We start from the raw sequence: 25,665 nt of genomic DNA on the forward strand, positions 1-25,665 counted from the left end.
TAGCTCACAGTCATAGCACTCTAGCTCAGTGTCACAACACTCTAGCTCAGTGTCACAACACTCTAGCTCACAGTCACAACACTAGCTCACAGTCACAACACTCTAGCTCACAGTCACAACACTAGCTCACAGTCACAACACTCTAGCTCACAGTCACAACACTAGCTCACAGTCACAACACTCTAGCTCACAGTCACAACACTCTAGCTCACAGTCACAACACTAGCTCACAGTCACAACACTCTAGCTCACAGTCACAACACTAGCTCACAGTCACAACACTAGCTCACAGTCACAACACTCTAGCTTACATTCACAACACTCTAGCTCACAGTCACAGCACTCTAGCTTACATTCACAACACTCTAGCTCACAGTCACAACACTAGCTCACAGTCACAACACTCTAGCTCACAGTCACAGCACTCTAGCTTACAGTCGCAACACTCTAGCTCACAGTCACAACACTCTAGCTCACAGTCACAACACTCTAGCTCACAGTCACAACACTAGCTCACAGTCACAACACTCTAGCTCAGTGTCACAACACTAGCTCACAGTCACAACACTCTAGCTCACAGTCACAACACTCTAGCTCACAGTCACAACACTCTAGCTCACAGTCACAACACTCTAGCTCAGTGTCACAACACTAGCTCACAGTTGCAACACTCTAGCTCACAGTCACAACACTCTAGCTCACAGTCACAACACTCTAGCTCACAGTCACAACACTGTAGTTCACAGTCACAACACTCTAGCTCACAGTCACAACACTAGCTCACAGTCACAACACTCTAGCTCACAGTCACAACACTCTAGCTCACAGTCACAACACTCTAGCTCACAGTCACAACACTCTAGCTCAGTGTCACAACACTCTAGCTCACAGTCACAACACTCTAGCTCACAGTCACAGCACTCTAGCTCACAGTCACAACACTCTAGCTCACAGTCACAACACTAGCTCACAGTTGCAACACTCTAGCTCACAGTCACAACACTCTAGCTCACAGTCACAACACTAGCTCACAGTCACAACACTCTAGTTCACAGTCACAGCACTCTAGCTCACAGTCACAACACTCTAGCTCACAGTCACAACACTCTAGCTCACAGTCACAACACTCTAGCTCACAGTCACAGCACTCTAGCTCACATTCACAACACTCTAGCTCCCAGTCACAACACTCTAGCTCACAGTCACAACACTAGCTCCCAGTCACAACACTAGCTCCCAGTCACAACACTCTAGCTCACAGTCACAACACTCTAGCTCACAGTCACAACACTCTAGCTCACAGTCACAACACTCTAGCTCACAGTCACAACACTAGCTCAGTGTCACAACACTCTAGCCCACAGTCACAACACTCTAGCTCACAGTCACAACACTCTAGCTCACAGTCACAACACTCTAGCTCACAGTCGCAACACTCTAGCTCACAGTCACAACACTGTAGCTCACATTCACAACACTCGAGCTCACAGTCACAGCACTCTAGCTCACAGTCGCAACACTCTAGCTCACAGTCGCAACACTCTAGCTCACAGTCACAGCACTCTAGCTCACAGTCACAACACTCTAGCTCACAGTCACAACACTCTAGCTCACAGTCACAACACTCTAGCTCAGTGTCACAACACTCTAGCTCACAGTCACAACACTCTAGCTCACAGTCACAACACTCTAGCTCACAGTCACAACACTAGCTCACAGTTGAACACTATATTCTGATTTACAATGGGTGCAGTTTCAATCACCTCAAGTCTACAAATCAAACTCTTAAATAATGTATGGGAATATACATTTATTACAAATAAATAATAATAATTGAAAATAAATAACATTTTAGACCAAATCCATACAAAGACTAGACAAAAACCCATTTTCCATAATACTGTATGACCCCTTTCAGACTTTGGCTCTTTGTCTGAAGCAGGGTTCAGTTTTATCATACAGGCTAGAGGTAGGTAAATGGAGGAATGAATGGATGGATAGTCTATTGTCCTCGGAAGGTAATTTTCTTCCATTTTTGTCACCCTTGACCTAGACAGCAGGTTGACTTTGCTTATTTGACGAAGCGAGTGTTACTTGTTGTAACACGTTGCCTACATTGCCGACCCAGGCATCAGGAAAACAAGGTGAAGTGACACGCAGACCTACGAATAATAGGCTAATCACCAGTGACTAAAGCTACAAGTACAGTAGTTGAACATCCATGAAAGAGTTGATTACTTTCTCATGAGAATGCTGTAAAATCAAGTAATTGAATCTGCAATGCATTTTGAGGGTTGTTTGGGAGTTTATGCTCTTTTGGTTGTTGATTTTGTGTGTGTGGCACAGGGGAGGATATTAGTCTGCAGGGTGAAATTGTCTTGCTTCCAGCATGTCGGTGCTCCAGAGTCCAGACGCCCTCCAGACGCTCTTTTCCTTCCAATTTTTGTCACCAGTCTTTTCCCGGACGTTGTCTGATATCACTCATAGAAATTGGGTTCAGGTCACGTCGCTGACAGAGGTCGGGTTCACACTCCACCCGCTCTACTTCGTCAGTGTGATTTTTTTTTTTTTTTTTTTAGATTTTTTTTGTGAACTGGAGTTTCTCTTTCGCTACGTCACACAGGCAGTGTTGAACTTGATGACCATTTCATTCTCCTCGTGGAGCGATGACTCTCTGAACAGTCGTCGGGAGGGGCTCAGTGTTTCGTGTTGTGCATCGGTCCCTGTAGGCTTTGTTTTTCTAACTTTAAAGTTTCAAGCTTAAACCGTGGCGACCCAGTAACGAGGTTAGAGTTGCCTGCAATGGATGAGCTACATTACCTGCAGTACAGTATATACTCTCTCTCTCCCACTCCCCCTCTATGTCCTCGACTTCAGAGAACGTGAATCCCATGCACTCGCACAAATGCAACCGTGTGACATTTTTACTCGCACACTGGTGAAAAGTGGTCTCATATTTTGGACCCAGTCTGGAGCCCCATTCTAGCATGGCATGTCCTAGTCAGGTTTAACCTCTATGGTATATTAATGCAGACAGTAAACACACACACACACACTTTGACACCCAACCCTGTGACTAGGCAACGGGGACACACAAGGACATGAATCATGTTGGGATTGGCTGGTGGAAAAGTGACTCACATCCTGATTGGCTCATCCAAAAGCTGGTGTCATGGTGTTTTGCGCCTGAATGACGGTACATGACATCATATGACATGCCGCTTGTTATTGCTGTTGTTGTAGGATTTCTTCCTTTGCGTCTCTGTTGACACGTTATGGCTTCAACTGAACCCTTAATATTTGGAATTTGTGTTCCATGTGTAGGTGTGAATTAGTGGTAATTCAGGCTCTTAGGAAAATTGCAATGTATGCTATGTTAATGCAGTCCATTTATGTGGGTCAAAAACACAACCTTTTTAAGAGTAGTGAATTACTACTGTCGCTGTCCAAGGGCTGCAACTGTTCCACTCATCCTCATGTCCGTGTCGTAGTTCTCAGCAGCACCAGGTTCGGGTCTCCAGACCGATCTAGAGACGACACTCGGCGGTCTCCGTCTTGTTGGAGGCACCAGGACTGTGTATCTTCATCGCTGTGTGGAAACATAACAAATAGAAACACAGTAGTAGTAGTATTAATACTGTGATTTTAAAGGTTTTGCACACTACAGTATGCGATTATCTGTCGGAACAGACTTTACTTCATGCTGCATTGAATTTGACCCTCGAATGCCATCGTTCTTGATTAAGTCTCATCTTAATCTGGATTGGGGAGGTCTTGACAGCTAAACTGATTAGTGTCTCTCTCTCTCTCTCTCTCTCTCTCTCTCTCTCTCTCTCACTCTCTCACTCTCTCAGCTCCTATGGAAGCAGGCCCAGACATACCCTTTCTTCCCCTCGTTGGGGGAGATGGAGGGCCACATGTTCGAGTGCGTCAACCAGGCGGCCGTGCACGAGGAGCTGGAGGACGAGACCCGGCGGCTGTGCGATGTGCGCCCTTTCCTGCCCGTGCTCAGGCTGGTGACGCGCAACTGCGGCCGTGCCGAGCGCCTGCTGGACTCCAAGATCGGCGTGCTCATTGGCAAGGGTAAGGCAGTGGTAAGGCGTTAGTAGTAGAGTAACAGTGTGATCAGGGAGTGAAGGAGGATTACATGCGTCAACGGTCCTGTGTAGCTTAATGGGTAGAGCATGGCACTAACACTGCCAGGGCTGGTGGTTCTATTCCCCCTGTAGCTCAATGGGTAGAGCATGGCACTAACACTGCCAGGGCTGGTGGTTCTATTCCCCCTGTAGCTCAATGGGTAGAGCATGGCACTAACACTGCCAGGGTTGGTGGTTCTATTCCCTGTGTAGCTCAATGGGTAAAGCATGATACGAACACTGCCAGGGTTGGTGGTTATATTCCCTGTGTAGCTCAATGGGTAAAGCATGATACGAACACTGCCAGGGTTGGTGGTTCTATTCCCCCTGTAGCTTAATGGGTAGAGCATGGCACTAACACTGCCAGGGTTGGTGGTTCTATTCCCCCTGTAGCTCAATGGGTAGAGCATGATACGAACACTGCCAGGGTTGGTGGTTCTATTCCCCCTGTAGCTCAATGGGTAGAGCATGGCACTAACACAGCCAGGGTTAGAGGTTATTATTCCCTGTGTAGCTCAAAGGTTAGAGCATGGCACTAACACTGTCAGGGTTGTGGGTTATATTCCTGGCCAGTCGCCACCATGCAAAAAATATACACTTTTGTGTAAAAGTCACTTAGGATAAAAGCACTTGTGAGTCAGAATCGAACCCACAATCTCATGAGTACACACGTTAGCCTTCTGATCCACTAAGGACAGAGTGGCAGTCGTGGTTTTAGAAAAACACTTCATGCTCAGGTGCAGCTCAAAACTCAAAATTACACTTGGCTTAACTTACAGTGACAGTAAGTCACACATTCTTAGCACAGAAAACTCCCTTTGCTGATTGATTTCATTGCGCCGTCCTCGCTTGGACTTCTGCTGCAAGGAAAAGCACTTATGAAGTTGAGACGTGAGAAGATGGATGATAACACACAGACACACACCAATACTTAAGCTCTTCACAACTCGAGTTTTCAATTACACCCCCCACGCCTACACTTCAAATCCTCATAGCCCCTATACCCAAGTCTATCACATCTGACTCGCGTTTTGCAGTCGTCTTGCTGTCGGCACCCAGCCACCGCTCTGACTGAGAAGCGTGAGGTTTGACGGGCTGTGGGTGTCCGTCCCACTTAGTATCCTAGAGGACGGGACCTCCGTGGAGGGAAAGCTATTTATAAAACGGTAAAAGCAGCGAGAGGAAGGGGAGGATGCCGACTGAGGATCCACATCCCAGGAGTTGGACTACAAGGCTCCTGGTGTCCAGATAGAAGGATGGAAGATAATCCCACAAGGCCGTCTTGGTGGCTCGACACACTAAGGCACACGCGGTCCCAATATCCTGGTCCCAGTCTGGCCTGTATGTCACCCCCATGTCATAGATACACATAACTGTATTGACGACCACAGATGTACACAATCAGACATGTTATACCACACGCAAAGAACCACCTTTCTCTCTCTCTCTCTCTCTATCCCCATCCTTCTCTATCCCCCCTATTTCTCTCCCCGTCTTATCTATCTCTCCCTATTCCTCTCTCTCATTCTCTCTCCTCGCATCTCTCTCTATTAGTCCATGGGCCAGAGGCAAAGATTTCACTTGTCGGTGCCACTCAGGGTGAATAAACGTACATATAATTTTTTCAAAGATCTATGTCTGTAGACGGGGCACGAAATTAGAGCCCGCCATTGGCGGGCAGATTTTACGTTTGGCGAGTGAGACTGAGAGGTCTGTCCGCCATGTGGCGGGCAACGAAATAGTCATGTGAAAACCGATCGAAAAACATGATCCAATTCTTAGCGGAGTTCTCACTCGCTGTCTCAAGCACACAGACATGCAGCGCACTGCTCCTCCTCCTCCTCATGCCCCTCCCAAACCCGTGTAAACACGGAGGCTATTGCCTCGAGTCGGGCAGTCTGCTGACTGCTCTAGTCTAGTGGGACCTCTGTGAGCTAACGTTAGCTACCGTTACAAAATGACCCAGTCAACTATTCACTTTTAGTTTATACATGAGGCATTGTCTAATGTTATCTAGCCGGCTAGCTACTGATATCAACAAATGCTCCAGAAATAGTCTAGTAGACGCATGATACCTCCGTTGGCTAGGTAGCTCATGTTAGCTCACTACGAAATGTCCCAGTAAACTAAATAGTTCACTGAGGCGTTGTCTTAACGTTATCTAGCCAGCTAGCAGTAGCTACAGATATCTCCTGATATCAATGTCTTATAACATTGATTCGATGCGTATTCGAGCCCCTGGCTTCCATCGCATGAGGGCATGCTGAATGTAGAGCATAGGGTCCAGCTGCAGTGCCGGAGAATCCTTGCTGGAGCTGGAGGCTACTAGAGTATACACACAGACAGTGGAGCTGTTTGCAGATAGCGAGCATTTTGACTTGTTGCATGGTGGCGATGTCTCGCAGATAATACAACTACAAGTATGATTATATAATATATATATTTTATAAAAAAAAAATTAACATTTGGCTTGTAAGAAATATGCTTGGTGGGTAGATTTTTCCCATCTACCTGCCACTGGCCGGTGAGTCAAAAAGTAAATTTCGTGCCCTGTCTGTAGAGGATATTTTGGTATGATACCCGTTCCAGAGTGGTAGCTTTATAATAATTATCAAGTCATGAAGTATACCTACCCCCTCAGGAAATTGCATTTCAGATGCTGGCGCATATCCTGTTTAGACTCGCGTAGAGGACATCGTCAATGTTTCACAATATTGTGTTTGGTATCATTTTAAAGGGGACTATGTCATCTTTCATTCAAGCTAAGATGTGAATCTTTCTGACCAATATAGAGGTCACTGGAGCTCTTTGAACAGTCAACAACACAAACGTTTACTATATTTTAGCCTTGTGTCATCTAGGAGCAACAGAGACACAAAATACAATATCTACAACACTCTCAGGACCATAAGGATTCAGGAATATAATATGCCTATACTATTTCATTGTTACAGGTCATTGTGAGCCTTAAATTAGAAGAGCAGTATTAGGCTCCTATTAAACTATACAGAACAGCCACTATAGTCTAGATGGAAACATAGGTCCACCTGCATACTAGGTTGGATTTTTTTTCACCACCTGTTTTTTATTAATCCGTGAAGTGTCTATTTTAAGATTCTGACAGGTAACGGGTTGGAATAATGTCCCATGGGGTTTATTTTTAACCCTTTATTACACCTATCCTGAACCAAAACCTGAAAAATAAGAACGAAAACAGCATAACATTTAAAGTTAACAACATATAGATACAAATTAAAACATTTTCCCAAACAAGTTTGACCCAAGGAATTCAGTACAATTGTTATTTTTAAGATTCAAACACATCTTGATTAAATTTCAGGACAGAAAAAGCAAAAAACTCTGAAAAGATACGTATACCACATCTCTATTTTCCCTTTTTACTGAAATGTAGTGCATTGGACGAGATCGATTTAGGATAATATTGTAATAAAGATTGTCTCCATGCTGTTATGCCCTAAATATTATAGTTTTGCATAAACAATTATATAGAGACAAATTAACACATTTCGCCATGCAATTTTGATCAGTGATTTATTTATTGTTAAGGTTCAAACTATATGTTTTCATATGCACTGGATATCATGGACTGGATATCTTCTTTGTTGACACAACATTCAAGTCTTTTTTTCTATTTGTATTTTGTACCCTAAACTACTAATCATCATCATCACTAAAACAATTGTCAAAGTCTATCTCTTCGATCTCCATCTCTTCCTCCGCCTCATCACACTTGTACTCTCCATCCTCCTCATCCATGTTCTTTTTTGCATAATCTGCCTCCTTATCAAGAGCTTCTTGCTCTTCTGACTCCACTTTCTGGGCCAGTACCTCAACAAGAGAAGGACAGAGGATGGGTCCAACCGTCCAGACAGGTTCTAACACCTCCTCATCCATTGTTTTTCCCTGTCCATACTTTGATCATAGGCTTTGGGCCTTTTGAATATTGGCTGTTCTGCTCTTTTGTAGCAGGCGACTATGAAGTTGGCTCGCTGTACATGTGGGATGAGACAGACCTTGGGGGGAGGCAGGCGTTCAATGTCTACTTTGGAGTTTGCATCCAGGACTTTTATCAGCACCCATCATTTTCTGCAGCATCTTGGCTCACACAGCATCAACTGACTTCATCCAACCATGGCCATCCATAATGCATGTGAAGGACTCCATCTCCTGTTGGAGCTCATCTGTTACCAGCGACAATGCGCCAAGCTGACTAAAAGCCTTCTGGAATCTAGGGTTCTTCTGCAGATTATTCAACGGATTCACCTGTCTCTTTCCTTTAAAAGCGCTGGCACAGTCATCCCCAGAAAAGTCATAGTATCCCAGCAGAGTGCTGCAGTACTCCAGAGACTCAGCCAGTTCGGACACATGTATTAGCTTGCAGTGCCATTGCCGTGGTCCAGGTATATGGAGAGGTTGGTCATGCTGACATGGTAGATGAGGATCATCAGTATATAGACAGGTTGGTCATGCTGATATGGTAGAGGAGGATCACCAGTATATGGAGAGGTTGGTCATGCTGACATGGTAGAGGAGGATCATCAGTATCTGGAGAGGTTGGTCATGCTGACATGGTAGAGGAGGATCATCAGTATATGGAGAGGTTGGTCATGCTGACATGGTAGAGGAGGATCATCAGTATATAGAGGTTGGTCATGCTGACATGGTAGAGGAGGATCATCAGTATATAGAGGATGGTCATGCTGACATGGTAAAGGAGGATCATCAGTATATGGAGAGGTTGGTCATGCTGACATGGTAGAGGAGGATCATCAGTATATGGAGAGGTTGGTCATGCTGACATGGTAGAGGAGGATCATCAGTGTATGGAGAGGTTGACCAACCTCTATATACTGATGATCCTCCTAACATTGAAATAGTATAGGCATATTATACATTTCCTGAATCCTTATGGTCCTGAGAGTGTTGTAGATATTGTATTTTGTGTCTCTGTTGCTCCTAGATGACACAAGCCTAAAATATAGTATATCATTTAGGCGAACATCGTGTAAATATGTGTGTTGTTGACTGTTCAAAGAGCTCCAGTGACCTCTATATTGGTCAGAAAGATTCACATCTTAGCTTGAATGAAATATGACATAGTCCCCTTTAAAATGATACCAAACACAATATTGTGAAACATTGACAGATGTCCTCTACGTGAGTCTAAACAGGATTTGCGCCAGCATCTGAAATGCAATTTCCTGAGGGGGTGGGTATACTTCATGACTCGATAATTATTATAAAGCTACCACTCTGGAACGGCTATCATACATATATCATCTACATAGATCTTTGAAAAAATGATATGTACGTTTATTCACCCTGAGTGGCACCGATATCTGGTCTGGCCCATGGACTATATCTCCTCCTCTTCCACTCTCTCTCCCTACCCCCCTCTCTCTAGAGAGATAGAGAAAGAGAGAGATCGTTAATGGAAGGAGACTCAGGCGGTTTTGATGTTCTCCCTCTCGTCTCCTCTTGTCAGTGGTGATCTATTAAAGGCTTTTGTCAGTGCAAAGCGATACTTTAAAAAGGAACGCTTGCAGGCATGAGCTAGCCATACATGCGGACACAGCACACGCACACACACACACACACTGGAACTGGCAAATGAACACTTGCACAATGCAGAACAATATTTTATTGGCTGTGTATTTGCATACACTTGCATTTACACACACACACACACACACACACACACACACACACACACACACACACACACACACACACACACACACACACACTCACTCACTCACACCCTGTACTCATATGAATGTTGGCTTCAAATGTCAACATGTTGTTTTCATAACCAAGAACACCTTAAAAAAGTAAGAAACAATCCTACAGACACACAATAATGAAAACAATCCAACAGAGACAAAATAATGAAAACAATCCTACAGAGACACAGTAATGAAAACAATCCTACAGGGAGACAGTAATGAAAACAATCCTACAGAGACACAGTAATGAAAACAATCCTACAGAGACACAGTAATGAAAACAATCCTACAGAGAGACAGTAATGAAAACAATCCTACAGAGACACGATGATAAAAACAATCCTACGGAGACACTATAATATAAACAATCCTACATAGACGATGATTAAACAATCCTACTGAGACACTATTGTAGAAATCGCCGGAAAGGAGATATGCACAATTTCTATCTTGCGACAACATAAAGCTGTGTGTCATTTATTTCATTTATAGCACAAGTGACAGCTGTCGGAACTATGCCGTGCTAGCCTCTGACAGCTCGTAGTAACCAAACATTTTATCAATGAAATCCCACCAGGGCGTCTTCTCTCAGCCCAACCCCAAAACCAACCTCCTTAAAGTGACAGTGCCCCATCAATACATCAAAACAATACAATGGTGAATTATGTGTAGAACCCACTACATAATAATATAAACAATCCTACAGAGACACGATAATAAAACAATCCTTCTGAGATACCGCCAGCCAGTGTTCCCTACGCCATGGTGTTTTCTTCTGTATGAATGCAACAGGCTCCAGGTTAATCCCATAAGAGATTGCTGAATGGTAATCCTCCATAACCATAGTGTCTGGCATCAGGTGTCACACGGGTGCTTGTGCATTTTTACATGAACACTGAGGCCCTACTTGAATGTGTGGAATCCTAGAGTGTTTGCCGAGTGTCTCGCAGGCTGGGTTTCCCCCGGAGCACTGCTAAGAGTGGAGAACGTTCAAGAGGCCTGAAGATCAAAGTACCTGTAGTCTTCAGACAACGAGAAGAAAATCACTTTATATTACACTGGTGATGTTGGATGAAAACAATGTTGTTGTTGATGATAATAATGGAATAAAATATTATTTGAAATGGTTTTTGAAATGATGAGTTTGTTTTGTGTTTTTTCTGGGACCATCTGGGGCCATCAAACGTATTTAGTACCTACAGTAAAGGATCCTGTAAACATGAAATTCAATCAAATAGATTCATCTAAAATAGGACGTACAATGTTCTCACACAAGAGATACCGGAGATATCTTAAAGGGGCATTTCACCAAAAACAATGCTTTCACACTTAAAACTCTATATAGTTTTGTACACATTCATTTAGTTTGACAATCATTGATTTAATGAGTTTGATTATGTCCTCCAGTGATGTCATTGGAAGACACCAAATAATTTCCTTGTGTTAATTATGGATCAATGACTCAACGATCTGTCTTGTTTGAGGCACCAGGCACAATGTGAATGTCTCGACACAGTTGGTGTTTCCTGCAGCATTGAGTAGGACTGTGTATCTGCATCGCTGTGTGGAAACATAACAAATAGAAACAGTGTATCCCAATTGCTATGTTTTCATCTCCATCTGTGTTTTCCAATGTCATCACCGGAGGACATATACAAACTCATTAACTCAATACCTGTCGAACTAAATTAATGTGTACAAAACTCTTAGTTTTGAGATTATGTGTAAAATAAGTCGTCATTGTGCCCCCTTTTTGAGACAGAACCGTTGTTAATCCCCAGCAACAGTGCAATACTCCGTAAAGCATTTTACCTTGTTCCAAAATTATGTCATGCTATGATATGATATGATATTATCATTTATAATGAGCCCCCCAGCCAATTTCTACATCGGTCCGGGGCGCAGCCCAAAAAAAAAATACGAATAAATGGACAGGACAAAGAAACAGGGAACCAGGCAGATGGACAGACGGAGAATATAAGAACACCTCAGACACACAACACAACAGCAAAGTAACTAATGATCATCCAGAGCGAAAAGGTGGATTTTAAGCAAGGCCTTGAATGTCTGTACGGTGTTGGCAGACTTGATCTTGAGGTTCTGAGTCAACTTAATGAAGCCGTAATAATTCCCTTCAACCCCACATTTACATGCACATCGTATCCTTTTAATATTTAGGATATTCAAATAACCCTGTACGTAAACATTTGAAACCCACTTACAATAGCTTTTCTCTCAACCACGACACACATAAAGAGGGTAGCTGGGGTGTGCTGGAATTAAACGCTGAGGCATGAAACCACCTCCTCATCCTGTTAAGGTTATTCGCTCATCCTGTTAGGTTATCAGCTTATCCTGCAATTTTATTTTGCGGTCTGTACATTCTGTTTCCATGGTAATAATCATAATATCCTATTGATTCATGCATGCAGGTCACGGCGACACACAGCTTAGAATAAGACCTCACTTAGGATCTCCTCCGGTTTCAACAAGACTATTCTACTTTCAAATACACCCCCGTCTTTCCTAGGGGTTCCTAAGTGGAGCGTCTTTCCCGTCTTGTCTACAGGTCTCCATGAGCTGGACGCGCTGCAGGACCAGGAGGTAAGGGACTTCCGCAGCAAGATGTTCCGGATCAGCGAGCAGCGGATGCAGGACGTGCAGATGATGACGTGGATGGAGTGGCTGCAGGCCTGCTTCTCCCCACAGCTGGAGCCCGGACCACCCATCGCCATCACCGATGGCCTCAACGACAGGCCCGCCGACCTCAAGGTCACCATCCACTTTGACCAATCGCAGGTGAGGCGGCGGTTCGTTTGTGAAACAACGGTTGACATAGAGATGGGACTTGCAGTCATGTTGTAAAGATTTGTTTAGGAGTCTGGTGTCATTTGGGACAATGATTTTATTAATTTGTACCTGGTTATTGACTTGACTTTAAAGCCCCAGTACAGAATATTTTCAACCAAATAAATGATGGATTTGAGGGTTTATAAATATATTCACTAGAAGATAAGGATTTATGGATGAAAAGTAACCTTTTTCTAAATTTCTTGACCCACATTCACTGAAAATACCAAGGTATTTTGCTGCAATTTTTCGTGTCCACAACAGCCTACAGCTTCAAACACATTTCAAACATGTTTAGCTGTCAGGCCTTGAATCAAGATGTCCTGTATTTCCTTAACTCATTCCCCGCCAACGACGAGTATACTCGTTATTGGGCGCCAATCGTTGAACACCAACAACGAGTATACTATTTGATCGTTATTTCTTTTATTCTATATTTCTATTCATTACAGGCACACGGACTCGGGGTTAACATGGGGAATCACCATGATAATGTAAAAGTGCAATACCGGCCGCATCACGCTAGACGGCGGTATCGCGCACCCTTTGTAACCTTGTATCCTGGGCTGTGGGACGGCCAAATGTCTCGGGTTTAATTTTTCCTTCTCGGGCGAGGCGAACGGTTCTCTCAGTTCCATTGAAGTCAAATATGCCCGATCCCTATGTTGTGGTGGATTATGCCGTGGACCAAATGGACCTTGGATATACCAGATGGCGATCAAACAATTGGAATATTATTTTTGGAATACTCCCGATCACAGGTAAGGACGATTTGACGTCAATTTTAGCTTGATCCTGCAATGCCTTTTTACCGATCGGGCTGATAAGACCGCTCTAAAACCATACTTATATTCACCACGGTATAACACGGGAACGTATGGATGGGACATTTTATTCTTTTTCACATATTGAACGATAGATAGGTGATGCCAAATGGGCCATAGTATTGTATCCATAGCTATAATATAGAATATAGTTATATCTCTACAAACAAGGTGATGCAGTCCTATCTTTTAAAGCGTGGCAGTGCTAGAACGGGGCCCTGACTAATCCCTGGCAGTCAATGAGTTAAAGGGGGCTACCCTTTCTGTTTACTCTTAGATTGGGCTTTGTAGCAGGTGCATGTTTATGTAAAGACTAGAGATGATATTGTGCTGGTTGACATTGTTGGACTTGCTATCCAAATACATCAATTTACTTAATTGCCAACTAATTGGTGTTCCATGTAATTTGTACTGGTTGCTTGTTTCTACACTTGGTTTGAAGGAGTATATAATGGTCTGTACAGGTTATCACTCAAGAGAGACTTCAAGAGCCATGGGGAATGGTATTGTGTAGCCTACCTTCTCTACCCACAGTCAAACATGTAGCCTACCTTCTCTACCCACAGTCAAACATGTAGCCTACCTTCTCTACCCACAGTCATACATGTAGCCTACCTTCTCTACCCACAGTCATACATGTAGCCTACCTTCTCTACCCACAGTCATACATGTAGCCTACCTTCTCTACCCACAGTCATACATGTAGCCTACCTTCTCTACCCACAGTCATACATGTAGCCTACCTTCTCTACCCACAGTCATACATGTAGCCTACCTTCTCTACCCACAGTCATACATGTAGCCTACCTTCTCTACCCACAGTCATACATGTAGCCTACCGTCTCTACCCACAGTCATACATGTAGCCTACCTTCTCTACCCACAGTCATGCATGTAGCCTTCTCTCTCTCTCTCTCTCTCTCTCTCTCTCTCTCTCTCTCTCTCCTCTCCCTCTCCCTCTCCCTCTCCCTCTCCCTCTCCCTCTCCCTCTCCCTCTCCCTCTCCCTCTCCCTCTCCCTCTCCCTCTCCCTCTCCCTCTCCCTCTCCCTCTCCCTCTCCCTCTCCCTCTCCCTCTCCCTCTCTCTCTCTCTCTCTCTCTCTCCCCCCCCCCCCCCCACAGTGATACATGTAGCCTACTTTCTCTCTCTCCCCACAGTCATACATGTAGCCTATTTTCTCTCTCTACCCACAGTCATACATGTAGCCTTCTTTCTCTCTCTCTCTGCCCACAGTTGGCAGTGCCACTGAGATCATGACAACATGAAGTGGGTCACCGACATTGGCAAAATCATGCCATCTTCCCACACACACACACACACACACACACACCTATCCACCCACATGCACAGTCGCACACATGCATTGCTGGCCCAAAGGACCTATCCACTCTGATTTAAATTAGTCTCTTTCTCTCTCTGTGTCCCAGCAGACTGTTATAAATCACCTTTGATCACCATCACAGAGACACACACACGCCCACACGCACTGTCTGTGTGCAGTGTTTTGGGAGTTTTTATGGGTGTGACTGTTAAGCTATTGTGAGGGCTGGTTAACCCCAGTAGTCACTTATCTACTAACCCTGCTCTGTTCACACCATCCACATCTACTAACCCTGCTCTGTTCACACCATCCACATCCACTAACCCTGCTCTGTTCACACCATCCACATCCACTAACCCTGCTCTGTTCACACCATCCACATCTACTAACCCTGCTCTGTTCACACCATCCACATCTACTAACCCTGCTCTGTTCACACCATCCACATCCACTAACCCTGCTCTGTTCACACCATCCACATCCACTAACCCTGCTCTGTTCACACCATCCACATCCACTAACCCTGCTCTGTTCACACCATCCACATCCACTAACCCTGCTCTGTTCACACCATCCACATCCACTAACCCTGCTCTGTTCACACCATCCACATCCACTAACCCTGCTCTGTTCACACCATCCACATCCACTAACCCTGCTCTGTTCACACCATCCACATCCACTAACCCTGCTCTGTTCATACCATTATATATGAAATGGTGATCTGTTATCTGCTCATTGTGTTACAACTGAGAAACTGTTTTTGTTTTATATTTCAGTCAAATCAATTGAGTACCTCAGACAAAGAACCATATAACTCTGTTTTAAGTTTTCAGAGGAACACTGTTTTCAAACGTCTATCTAAAGATGGTGAATGAGTGTTGTCGTGTTCATTCATCATAGTTAAAGACAGTAGATGTTGAGGAGTTTCTGGTGATGTATCACAGTCACACTCCCAAGTGATTTGGATTGACTGATGAAAAAAAACTAAGATTTGGGGTCCCTCTTGCTTAAATATTAGTAAATCTATAGCGTCACTGCCAGCCACAGCTCTCAAGTCTCACTGGGGGAGAGTTTATGAGCAACCAAGCAGTTAAAAGACGGACTGTCTCTTTCTCACATTCTTAATGTCCCCGTTTCCCTAGGGCAGCTGTAAATATAGCAACTTGTACTATTGCTTGAAGCAGGAATGAAAACATACGAGCCACTCACAGACGATGAACTCGGTCTTCTTCATGCATGCTTGTTTGTGCTGCTACTTGGCATTAAAGAAAGGCTGCAATGTGAATCCACGGTGTCCTTTCAACTCTGAGACACATTAAAAGCCTGCACTCTTTATTTCAATAGTACTTACTGTGACAGATCTACTCCCCCCTCCTTGGGATATGTAAGGGAGGGAAGCAGGGCACGAAATAAACTTTTTGACTCACCGGCCAGTGGCGGGTAGATGAGAAAATTCTACCCGCCAAGCATATTTCTTACCGGCCCCAAAAAATACCCATTTTTGTGTCTCATATATATAATTTTTTTTCAGTACATTTCAAGTAGATAAGCTATTACGTTGAAGAATACACACTTAAAGAGGCCAGAGTTAAATTAGTTCTCTCTCTCTCTCTGAAGTCTAAACTTCACAACACACAATCTAAAACCCCTCCCTACCTCCCTCTCCCAAACCGTTCCTACAACAATCTTTTTATGTTGCATGATCATGTACATTTATTTTGTATTCTTTTTTTAACATTTAAATATCAACATTATCTGGCAATCCTCAGTAAATACTATCAAACTCATGTCATCTGGTCTTTTCCGCATGCGCGCACACCAGGGGCGGATTTAGGATTGTAGGAGATCCGGGGCTTAGCCCAGATGGGCCCCCCTTCCTTTTTTTTTTTTTTTTTTTTTTCTTTTTTTTTTTTGGGCAGGTGGTTTGGACCGGCACAACCCCCTCCACGACAGATTTTTTTTGAATTTAATGAACCTGTACATGCAATTTCCTGCAATATAGAGCCTTCAATCTTGACCAATAAAGCTGCTCTTTTCACTATAAAACTCAGTTAACCATAACATAGTTATGGTTAGATTTATATATTGAGGGGGGGATATATCATATTTTTCATATAATCAAAAAGTGGTGGAGCAAGATCATACCTTTGCTCCCCCAAGTTCAATAGTGGGAGAGCAGAGATGCTCCGAATGCTCTTATGGCCAGGCGTCTATGATTCACTGATACAAAGTAAAATAGTGCAGTGCAATAAAATAGTTAGTCAAATAGAATAAAATAATGCAATAGTGCATTGCAATAAAATAGTTATCATCGTATTTTTTCGGGAGGCCGGTAAGGAGTGCATTACAGTAGTCGAGTTGGCTTGAGATAAAGGCATGGATCTGGTTTTCAGCGTCCTTTTGATTTATAAATGGCCGTACTTTAGCTATGTTTCTAAGGTGGAAGAATTAAGTTTTTGTCAACTTGTTGATTGTGATTTAAAGCTTAGGTCTGAGTCTACCATAACACCAAGACTTAACTCACTCAAATACAGTTAGCAGCTGGATAGACCACAGATGGAAATTAGCTTCTGCTAAATCTGGTGCAAACATATTTTCATGTAACAACGATGAATCGTAAAAAAAAAAAAATCATCTTTTTTATTTTTTATTTTTTATTTTTTTTATTTTTTTTTAAATAGATTCGGGGCTTTTCAGAATACATCCGGGGCTTGAGCCCAGGTAGCCATCCCCTAGCTCCGCCCCTGGCGCACACCAGGGTTTCCGTTAGAATTTTTTTTTGCCGGCCTCAGTGTCCGGTACATTTCAATCTACCGGTCAAATGAGAGAAATTCCGGTCAGAGTTTATTGAGCTTAAAAACAATTGATAGGCAAAAGAATGACAACAAAACAAAAGAATGACATCATCAAGGCATGTAGATTTATAATATTTTTACTTAAAACTAGGCTACTTTTGCGTATAGTCATTATATTCCAAATTAAATAAGTCCCGAGACTCCGTGCTGCTGCCGACTTTAAATCAAATAGGTGTCTGTGGGCAGTCACCCGACATTAATAAACAGCAGTCTGTTATAATCACATTTTTATGAGCTAACGAATTCCGTTATATTTGTATTATATCAAGCGAAGAACTGAGAAATTTGGCAGAGAGAGACGGCAACATTATCGTGGGTTTGCGTGACGACTCTCTCTCTCTCCACCTCCCAACGACTTATTTGCGAGAGTATGTCGATGCAGAGCAGCAGATTCAGCTGTTTTTTGGCTCTATCTGGGGACCGCTCAGCAGCGCCCCCCACCCAACAGCTGAATTGCCAATGGCTGAATTGGAGTACTGCACTGTGCTGCCGCAGCTCCGGCTCTGCAGCTGCACATGCATTCGCAAACCCAGCACTAAGCTCTCGCTGACAACGTCGTTGTCATTATTAGAAGCAACGATGAAACAAATGTAATGATTGTTTCGATTTAATTTTAGCCTATTTTAATACAATTTAAATAATCAAATTGTGCTTAGAGGGAATTATTTTCACCGGACATTAAGGTCGCTTTCACACAGGGGCTGTTTGGTCCGGACTTTCGGACCAGAATTCGATAGTCCGGTTTTTCGGGTTTGTGTGAATGCGCGTCGAACTCGGTTCGCGGACCAAACACACGAACTCTGGTCCGCCTGAAAACGTAGGTCTCGGTTCGCTTCAGCGGACCAAACGCGAACCAAATATAGGAAGTGATTATTATTACAACTGCTCGCAGCACTCACTGCAAAACAAGCACACTGCATCTATCTCTCTATCTATCTATCTATCTATCTATCTATCTATCTATCTATCTATCTATCTATCTATCTATCTATCTATCTATCTATCTATCTATCTATCTCTATCTATATATCTATCTATATATCTAACTGTGCATCTTGGGAAGAAGGAATAAAAAACGCGGCTTATTATTATTACCGAGGCGCACGGCATTGGATCAATGGATCAATGCCACGTCAATACTCGCCTCCGCTGATCTGGAGGGCTCGCAGTCCACACACAGACACACACACACACACGCACGCGCACACACGGGCTCGCAGCCACACACACATTTCCACTGTCCAATAGACGAGCGCCCTTTTCGACCGCGTGACATTGTTCAGATAGTTCGGTGCGCCTGACAGATTGCTATGTGAACGCAGGCGAACCAAATGAAGAATGCAACAATGTTGCAACTTCACCACCAGAACTGCACAGAGTCCACCAAAACTATATGTGAAAGCGACCTAAGACCGGAGAGATTAAATATGTCGGACTTCAACAGATTTTGCCGGTCAAATACCGGTAATTACTGGCTAACGGAAACACTGGCGCACACACACACACACACACACACACAGAAAGGGCTCCTTAATTGAACAAGTAGAGAGAGGGATGGAGAGAGAGCCTCGCTCCCCCTTTCTAACCTTGGCTCAGCTGTTTTCTGTCTGAGCAGGATTGGCTAGTTTAGCTTAGCTAGCGGCTAACGTTATTTTCCCCCGACGGAAATGAATGACTAGAAGCATTGGAATTTACACTGCACATAGAAACAGCATGAAAAAAGCTGGGACTGATTTAGTTTGCAAAATGCGACCAAAGCACTCTGGAGCTATGCTATATGTCTTCACACACTGACATTTATCACGTTTCACAAGTTGTTGTTGTTGGGCGTATACGTAGCTAGTGCTACTAGGGATGTCCCGATAATTTTTTTTGCTCCCGATCCGATCCCGATCATGTGATTTTGAGTATCTACCGATACCGATATTTCCCGATCCGATAATTTTTTTTTACATTTTTTTTCTTTTTTTTTCTTATTATTTTTGGTCACAATTTCTCACATTACATTCACCCTGAATATTGACGTTATCCAGGTGAAAAGTTAACTTCATTCAAGCGAGGCATTGCAATCCTTGACATAAATCATTTGATGTATAATTAAATCAAAGGAAATGCGTTTGTTTTGGCAAAATTCTTCTGCTCTGTGTGACAATAAATAAATGAATGATGATATGCAATTTAAAAGCAAAACTAAGGCCTCGGTATGAGTAAAAAAAAAAATTATAATAATTTTGTCGATCCCGATCTTCGGAAAATCACGTGATCGGATCAGGACATCCCTAGTAGCTACCTTGGGCTACTTCTGATTGGTGAGCAATGAGAGCACAGCACTTCCGATTGGTAAGCATGACTGGCACGCAAGAAAAAAACTTGAATCAAACTCGCTGTATAACGTATACCAAATCGCAGGCTTCGCGATTTGCTAAAAGGAGACTGTCGTAAGACCAAAACACACTGCAGTTTTAATTTTACATGACTATTTTCATTTTGTTACCCGCCACGTGGCGGACAGACCTCTGTGTCACTCGCCAAACCTAAAATATGGCCGCCGGTGGCGGGCTTCAATTTCGTGCCCTGGAGGGAAGATATATCCGTCACGTGGGTAGAGGATTAGGACTGATGTAGCACACCTGCACAGCATTCACACACACAGCTGATTGTGCTGATATAGTATACTATAGTATATACTATAGTATAGTATCAAGTCAGTCAAGAGTTTTATTTGTCACGGCATACAAGTATACAATGAAATGCGGGGGGTCTTGCATCTACTAACCCTGTGGGTTAGTATAGTTTGGTGTTGGAGTGGAGTTGAGAGAGAGAGAGTTATTAGTGTTCAAGAGTTTGTGACGGTGAGAGGAAGTAGAGGAGAGGAGATAGCGTGATAGGTGTGCCTTGTTGACGACCCTTGGAACGGCTAAAGAACCCCCCCTGTGTACTGACCTTGTTTGGATCGGATGACGACTTTGAACCCTGGACAATCCCTCCTTCTGTAGGCAAGCCTGAATTCGTATATCGACCCCGGAACGAAACCCGACTATTCTACTGCTTACCCCACTGGATTACTGCCTAAATCAATAAATATTCGTATTGATTGATATTGCTCTTGTGTGGACCTTCGTTTTTGTTTGTATCCTATCAGGTTCATCACATTACATTCTCCACAGTTCAACTTTACTCTCCACCTGAGACAAAGTGAGGAGTTTCTGCCATTGCCGTAATATATCTGAGCCATTGTTGCCATTGTGGTGATTGATAGGTGCTTGAAGACTAGGCCTTCAGTGACTGTGTTGAGCCTGTGCTGTTAACCTCTTAACACTTTCTGCGCCAACAACGTTTATATACGTGTTTGCTCGACAACCGTTGAACGCCAACCACGTATATATACGTTATTTGGTCCGTTTTCCTTTTTTTCAATGTTAATATTCTATTCAATGTCATGGACCTGTATGTTGCCGTTAAAAGGCATACTGGGACCCCGAGGGTGCAGTACCAGCCAGATCCTGCCAGGTGGCAGTATCGAGAGTGCAGTAAACCCTGTTCCAGACCCTGTGTTACACTCAAATCCCTCCGGGCGCTAAATTTAGATGGAGCGGAGTAAATCGCTTCATCCGACCACTTCGAAACGCATCTGGCACACTCGATCCATAAGTTGTGCCAAATTATGTCCGGAACCAGATGGACACCAATACTGGAAATCGTGATCAGACAATTGGAATATTCTTTTTGGAATACCACCGACCAAAGGTAAGGACTATCTGACATCAATTTCAGCTTGATCGTACAATGTTTTCATACCGATCCAGCTGATCAGCGTGTGTAGTGTTCACAACGAATGCCGTTACTGGCAATCAAAGCATCAGAAACGACCTCCCCCCCCCCCCCCCCCCCTTCCATGCATTCATGATGAAACATAATACCTACATTTGATTTGGAAATAGTAGCATGTCCAGGGATGAAACACTAATGCTTTTAGTAGAATTCACGTCGCGCCCTATAACTCAGCCTCCCAGGAATTAGCCCGGATCACTCCGAAACTATACTTATATTCACCACGGCCTGGGATAACGCGGCGAACGTATGCATCTGGGGTGGTAATCTGACGTGCGACGTGTAAAAAGACGCTCACCTGACATCGTCATGTAACACGGATTTGATCGAGGGAGGTGGCATTCGAACGGCAACAAATCTTTCTAACTGTAATTTATATGTTCGCCGAAAAATGCAGCCCCGAGCCGCTAGACCCTCGCAAAGTGCCGTGACTTACGTGCAAGGGCAAAACGGCACTTATACCAGTGCATGTTAAGAGGTTAAAGGATAAGGCCGGTGTAATAGCCTATGAAAATACATACACCTACCGTGCATTTCTAATATGATCTAGCCAACACCATGATCATGTAGCTCATATCCAGAAATCATAGAACAATGTTGTAACATGTTAAATAGCCCTGTACCCTTCTTCATGGAACCATTGGGTTGTGTGTGTGTGTGTGTGTGTGTGTGTGTGTGTGTGTGTGTGTGTGTGTGTGTGTGTGTGTGTGTGTGTGTGTGTGTGTGTGTGTGTGTGTGTGTGTGTGTGTGTGTGTGTGTGTGTGTGTGTGTGTGTGTGTGTGTGTGTGTGTGTGTGTGTGTGTGTGTGTGTGTGTGTGTGTGTGTGTGTGTGTGTGTGTGTGTGTGTGTGTGTGTGTGTTAGCTGACTCTGCCTGGGATTTTGTCTTGAGCCCTGCTGTATATTATGGCCTATGGCTACAGACAGAGACACACTGAGCAAGATTATTTGTCTCTCCTCTCAGTTCACCCCATCCATCCATCCATCTATCTCCCTCCATCCATCCCTCCTCTCAATTTACCTCAAATAATTTGGACCAGTCTGCACTAATGCTCTTATTAGTTGTGCAGGCTCCCACTGTATCAGCCGAGGCTGGGTGAGGGAATTATGAATACCATGGCGAAAAAATGAAATATGATATCAATAACGTCGTACGCCGTGGTTTGGCAGAATTAGCATGACCTTGAAACACGTTGTACGACGTTATTGGCGCCAGATGTGTTAAGATGGACAAACAGACCATTAAGATGGACAAACAGAGAATCATTAAGATGGACAAACAGACCATTAAGATGGATAAACAGACTCATTACGATGGACAAACATACTCATTAAGATGGACAAACAGCTGTGTCAAAACAAGTCTCAAGCTCACTTGTCGACGATAGTACTGGCAGGCTGCAGCAGTTGAACAACAGGAAAACAGACACTTCCCATTGTGTTTTCTCACCTATACCCACCAACCACACATCCTGCAATATACAGCCTCATTCTGCAATATACAGCCTCAGTCTGCAATATACAGCCTCAGACTGCAATATACAGCCTCAGTCTGCAATATACAGCCTCAGTCTGCAATATACAGCCTCAGTCTGCAATATACAGCCTCAGACTGCAATATACAGCCTCAGTCTGCAATATACAGCCTCAGTCTGCAATATACAGCCTCAGTCTGCAATATACAGCCTCAGTCTGCAATATACAGCCTCAGACTGCAATATACAGCCTCAGTCTGTAATATACAGCCTCAGTCTGCTCAGCATCACATCACCCCCCCTGTCCTCAATAATAAAGTGTTGAGCTGCCCTTGAGCAAGGCAATGAACCTCTCAAACTGCTGCAGGGGAGAATGTGTGCAACTGTGTTGAGTGGAAACAGGGGATGAGACTGAAAAAGAGCAGATGTGCTCAACAAACATCCCACACTCGTACGCAGAGTGGCCTATACTTAACAGCCTCAAAAACACCTCGACACCCAAGAGGGCAAAGATTTTGACCAAATCGGCATCCATCCATGACCAAATTAGTTCGAAAAGAAATGTGGCTATATAACATTTACATTTAGTCATTTAGCTGACGCTTTTATCCAAAGCAAAAGCTTACAAGTTCTATATGACAAGTCATCAGGAAGGGCACACATCTATCAGCTGAGTAACAATGTTCATCAAAGTGTTGAGTGCTACAGTGTAGGTTAGTATATTAGGACAAGTGCATGACAATAAGGTTAGTTAGGGTTAGATTTTTTCAATTGAATTGGGTGCATACAGAGTATCACTAATAACCTAAGATTAAGCGTGTCTGAACATTTATGAGTTGGGCAGTGATGTTGTTATCAGTAAAGTAAACTGACTATAGTTCTGTCTTATTTGCGTAAGGAAACCACACCTTTATGGCTGGGTTCATCATTGTTTCCATGGACACAGTGAATAAACAAGGCTGCACAGACGCCATGAAATTATGTAACTTGTAAACGAGAAGAGATATGGGGGGAACAAAAACACAATATAATTTATTCAATATGTTAAAGGTCCCATGCATTATAAATGGCTTTTTCCACTGTTTAGCATTGTTTTAGAGCAATAGGGGTTAGTATCAATGGGTCTGTGTCTCTAATTACCATATTGACTCATCAGTCTAGTCTTGAGTTCACAAGATCGTCCCTCACTCAAATAAGCCGTTCTGATTTTACAGTATTGCTGACGTGAATAAGGTACTGGTTTGCATAGCTCCGCCCCTGGTTGTACTCACCTCCACTGCCCACAATCAACCATTATTTAGTGCAGAGATCAGAGACCGCAATGAAGTGTAGTGAGTTAGCCTAACCTAAAGAAAAACCTGAGCAAAACACGCAGGCCATGTGCTGTTCCTGGCTGCCAAGCTGCTAATAAGTCTTTGCACATTTTTCCTGATGATGGTGTGCTTCGCCAGCAATGGACCAAGTTCGTTTTTGGATTTTTGCAAAGATGAGGGACTTTATGCTTCCGTGATTTCCTGGCTGTTGCTAAAGAAGAAGGGAACTAGCCTGTAAGTCTTTGAGACCGAAAGAAAGCATCGAATCAGTAAGTACATACAGTACGTCGTAATTAGTAAATTAGCAGTAGGACCTCGTTCATTCATCCCTTTGTGTATTACGGTACTCTTCCGTGTGTGTGCGCCACTAACGGCACGTTAGTGCAAGCACTGTGTGTGTGTGTTAGACGGACTGAGAGAGCAAGCTAGCTTAGCTAACGTTCTTAGCTCTGTGCTTCGTTGTATATATGTAGACCTACTTGTGTGTATTGCGAATTAATGATTATGTTCCTTGTCTGTGTTTGGGGGGGGGGGGGGATCTTAGCTCTGTTTATTGCGCCAAGAAAATCTAACGTTACTAACGTTGTTAGTACAAGTGCCGTGTGTTAGACAGATTGGGAGAGCAATCTTATTCTTCCTGTCATTTGTTTTCCCAAAATCGTATGGCATGGGTACCTGCTTCGGTGTCATCCCTTTGTGGATTGTATTGTATTCGAAAACGTATACTTGAGCCATATTTGTTTGTGTATTAGGTTCACTTTGACGATTGTAGAGTAGTATGGGCGGAGCTACAGGTGGGGGTCTGTCACTCAAATCGCATTCCGAGGCACAAATAGCCTGAAATCCTGAGGCTGAAAAATGATGCTTTTGAGTACTTGATTAGAAAGATAAAACAATGATTAAAAAGGGAAAATAATGAGTATAGGCAGCACCGGTTAGTTAACTTTGGACAGAGATGTTTGACAGAGATCCCCAATAACCAGCATCACCTTTCCAGCCAGAACCGACCCCTCGCACCTGTAGTCACCAACCTGGGTGTAAAAATGGACCCCACCTGACCTTTGACTCACATTAAAAACCTCATTCTTCCACCTCAGAAACATAGCCAGACTCCGTCCCAGTGTCCCACACTCACTCTGCCAAGATGCTTGTTCACACCTTTGTCTCCTCAAGGCTTGACTACTGCAACGCACTGCTCATCGGGGTCCCTAGCAAGAGCATCCAGAAGCTCCAGTACATCCAGAACTGTGCTTCTAGGATCCAGATGAGTGCGGAAATATGAACATATCACACCATTCTCTACACTGGCTTCC

The 25,665-nt window shown here is 43.6% G+C and overlaps 1 protein-coding gene across 3 annotated transcripts in view; it reads left to right on the forward strand.

Moving 5' to 3' along the window:
* pik3cb (phosphatidylinositol-4,5-bisphosphate 3-kinase, catalytic subunit beta) overlaps positions 1–25,665 on the forward strand; it is a 277,178-nt gene that overhangs the window by 192,565 nt on the left and 58,948 nt on the right. For all 3 annotated transcript variants that reach the window (XM_084332779.1, XM_084332778.1, XM_084332780.1), the window contains 2 exons: positions 3,855–4,083; positions 12,453–12,682. In XM_084332779.1, the coding sequence (XP_084188905.1) occupies positions 3,855–4,083; positions 12,453–12,682 (459 nt within the window). The remainder of the gene's footprint in view (positions 1–3,854; positions 4,084–12,452; positions 12,683–25,665) is intronic.

Source organism: Notolepis coatsorum, assembly GCF_963971535.1.
Source record: "Notolepis coatsorum genome assembly, chromosome: 1".
Lineage (NCBI taxonomy): Eukaryota > Metazoa > Chordata > Actinopteri > Aulopiformes > Paralepididae > Notolepis > Notolepis coatsorum.